Source organism: Buceros rhinoceros, unplaced genomic scaffold, assembly GCF_000710305.1.
Source record: "Buceros rhinoceros silvestris isolate BGI_N320 unplaced genomic scaffold, ASM71030v1 scaffold21794, whole genome shotgun sequence".
Lineage (NCBI taxonomy): Eukaryota > Metazoa > Chordata > Aves > Bucerotiformes > Bucerotidae > Buceros > Buceros rhinoceros.
The window spans coordinates 6,929-10,301 of NW_010409168.1; the positions used below are offsets into that span (position 1 = coordinate 6,929).

The 3,373-nt window shown below is 47.1% G+C and overlaps 1 protein-coding gene across 1 annotated transcript in view; it reads right to left on the reverse strand.

Annotated features, from left to right (window-relative positions):
• RBL1 (retinoblastoma-like 1) overlaps window positions 1-3,373 on the reverse strand; it is a 20,623-nt gene that overhangs the window by 2,768 nt on the left and 14,482 nt on the right. The window contains exons 16-17 of the mRNA XM_010135164.1: window positions 1,703-1,879; window positions 214-285 (exon numbers count right to left, since the gene is read on the reverse strand). Coding sequence (XP_010133466.1) covers window positions 214-285; window positions 1,703-1,879 — 249 coding nt within the window. The remainder of the gene's footprint in view (window positions 1-213; window positions 286-1,702; window positions 1,880-3,373) is intronic.

Sequence of the window (3,373 nt, forward strand, 5' to 3'; positions counted from 1 at the left end):
AAAACCACGGGGCCCCCGGAAAAAAAAAAAAAAAAAACAAAAAACACAACACACTCTTGTCAAGGAGAACAAGGAAGCCAGAAGACGACATAGAACCCACGCGAGTCGGAGCGAACGTGACGCTGAAGAGGGTTCGACTTCTCCCTTGTCGAACATTTGAAAAGGCGCCTCCGCCAGGACCTATCAAAAGGCAAGGCAGCAGCCTGCACTCACATGGCTGTTCGCTTGAGGCTGATTTCTGTAGCTCTTCATTATGTCCTGGAAAGTTCTTTCCTCTTTGGTTACCTGCAGAAGAAAAGGCTGTTAAAGACCCGGTGCAAGCAGCAAGGCTCAGGTCCCGCCTATGCCATTCGCTTCCCCCTACACAGCTTTTTCGTGTTACTACGAACGCGTAATTCTAGAACTTTGTTCTGGTGACGAGGCTGTGAAACACCAAGCCTTCCTCTAGCGCAGACATTCCGTGTTTCGCAGCCACTACAGCCTTTTGTTGCTTGTGATGCTTAGGAATTATTCCTTTTCTGACTTTTCTTCTAGTGACACTAAAAATTAAAGCGGGGAAATATTAAGTCAAAAGTGTATTTGTAAACTTGAAAACAGGATCCCTTAACTTTTCTAAAGAGACAGAGAGGACATCCTGAACAGAACACCAGGCGGGGATAGACAGACATGCAAGTTCAGCTTTCCTTCGTACTTCACAATAGCTCATTTGGAAAAGGCTTTTGTTTTCAGCCATGCAGCTGTAATTTTAACCGCAGTTCTTGCAGCAAGAGCCAAGAAAGAACATATCACGGTCTCTGCCTGAACTATCAGGTCTCACACCGCACGGAAGACAGCACTCAGTAGACTGTAATTAGAAAAGAAACCCAAAACAACTGACGTGGTAAAATACAGAGCACTGACTGTCCCATGGCTTTGCTTCTCTGCAGCTCTCAGTATCGATGCCAAACGAGCCCAAGCTGTGCCACTGTGCCACGGTTAAGAGCACAGCGAGCCACAGTCTGACCATCAGCTCCCTTCACAGACAGGCTCCTCTTCCCCTGTTTTCCTCAAGAAGAAAAGGCAACTCCTCCCCAGTACTTCAGAGGAGCCTGGGCTTCACTTCACTTCATTTTCACTTTGTGACCATCAGCTCGAGTCAGTCAAACCAGAGTTCCAGTTTCATAATCCAGCTTCTCAACACCGTAAATCAATGCTGGCAAACGGAGTGAGAAATGAATAAGTAGGAATTAACAGGCAACCAGCTCAGCTCAACCTGAATCTTCAGAAGCTGAGAGGATTTTTGTGCAATAGAAACTCTCCATCCGCACGTACGGTTGGCAGCTCCTGCCGGTCTCTGCACCTGCACCGTGCTGTACCTGAACTGGTGTGCACAGCCCAGATTACACAGGTCATGAGATGACAAACAGGACAGAAAACTCAGCGATGGGACAAGCCCACACACTGCTTTGTCTACGTCGACCAGCGCTCATTGTGAATGCGCTCAGGAGGAGAAGAAAAATCCTCCCTTAACCAACTGGCTGGTCTTTAAAGATTACAAAAAAAAAAGAAAAAATCTATGCTGGGCCTCCATCCACTTCTTGGAAGGACTTTTCCCTTCCCTCCAGCAATGTGACATGACAAAAGCAGTCAAAGTGTAAACCGTGAGCACAATTTACATCTTCAATCGACATACAATTCCCTGGTCGTCTTAAAAGCAGATTACCTTTGCCATGATGTAAAAGGCACAGAGGAGGAGCTGGTCCAAATGTCTGTCCTTCATGAGATCAGCACAATGAACCAACGTGAATTCAAAGCACGTCCATATCTTCCTGCGCAAGTCATTGGAAACATCCAGTTTGAGGCACAGATCGCGCAAGCGCACACTTGCCAGATGATAAACCTGGACAAAAGAGACGCACGGCCAAGAGTCAAGCCAGGCGGGCTTAGCCTCATCTGCAAAAATGGAAGCCCTTAAAGTCGAGTGGTTCTATAGCTGAATAATTTGTTTCTGCAAAATCTTCTCCCTGCCCCAAGAGAATGCCCAAAGACGAAGCTGTCAGCCCCGCTTGCACCAGGGATCTCTGGCGCTTACAGGAAATCCCCTTAAACCTGCTCTGGGTGCAGTCCCCGTACGGTACTAGCTGCACCGGAACACGGCCAACAGGCACAGAGGAGGGGCAGGCTGGAGGTAAGCACGCTCTAGATCAGCAAGCTGATGGATTTGGGTTTTCTGATTAACAAAAATCTGTCTCAAGACCTGAAATACCCTCAAGTGCAACCACAGCCATAACCCATTTATTTCCGCAGTTCTCGTTTCACAGGCAGCAGTTAGCACAGCCTCGACACTGGAAAGCAGCAAGGGTTCATCTCAATTTCGCTTGCTCTACGGAACAGGAACACGACAGGAAAGTAGGGGAAAACCTGTCCCTGTGAATGTGATGATCACTGTACATAGGTCAAAACTGGAAGACGAGTTTAAGTGACAACTCTCGTTCTCCTTCGTAACTCAGCAATACGGTGCCGACGCACGCTTTGTCCAACACACGGCTACGGCGGAAGCACTGCCCAACCGAGAGGAAAGCTCCTGAAACGCAGCCCGGGTTCACGCCAGCTGGTCAATTCTTAACCCATCTGTGGGGACAGACTGCTGCTATCAAAACTGAAGAACCGACAGCTCAGGCACAGGAGGGGGCTTACAGTGTTTTCACTGTAAGAAATAGTTTCTGTGGTACGATTTACCTTAAAGGTTGTGCAATGCAGAATTCTCTAGGCTTGCAATACAGATACCCTAAAAAAGGGAAAAACTCTGAAAATAATTTCTCTAGTAAGAAAATAACAGCAAAAAAAAAATCTTCTAATGCCTCTGAGAGATTAATTTCAGCATATATCCTCTGCAGGCAGTTAGGCAAGTTACCCCTGCCTCCTCCACAGACCCCTCACGCGCTCCACACTGCAAGTGAAAGCAACTAGAAACAATCTGAGGAGTGTCCAAAGCACACCCCGTTCTTAACTTACCCCTTAAACCCTTTTTTTCCTAGAAACTTTTAGACAGTGGGTTATTCTTCGCTGCTTTCTGAGGTCCCATACCAGCAAGGTCAGCATGGCTGGGCAGCCCTCAGAAAACTGCAGATGAGAATCTCCAGATGCAGGATCCAAAACAGTGCTGTTGGAATGAGCAAGACCCAGGAGAATCACCCTATTGCTGGTGTGTCTAACCCTTGCAAGTGGGGGAGGCAGTAAAAAAAGAGAGTAAAAAGGACTGACATTTCTTTCGTAGTTACTTATAGAAGCTGCTAATTAAAAGGAAAAAACCCATGAAACTTCTCATGGGGAGGGGAAGGGGGACAATTGGATTTTCTCCAACAGTTGATGACATCTTTACTCTTTCACTCCC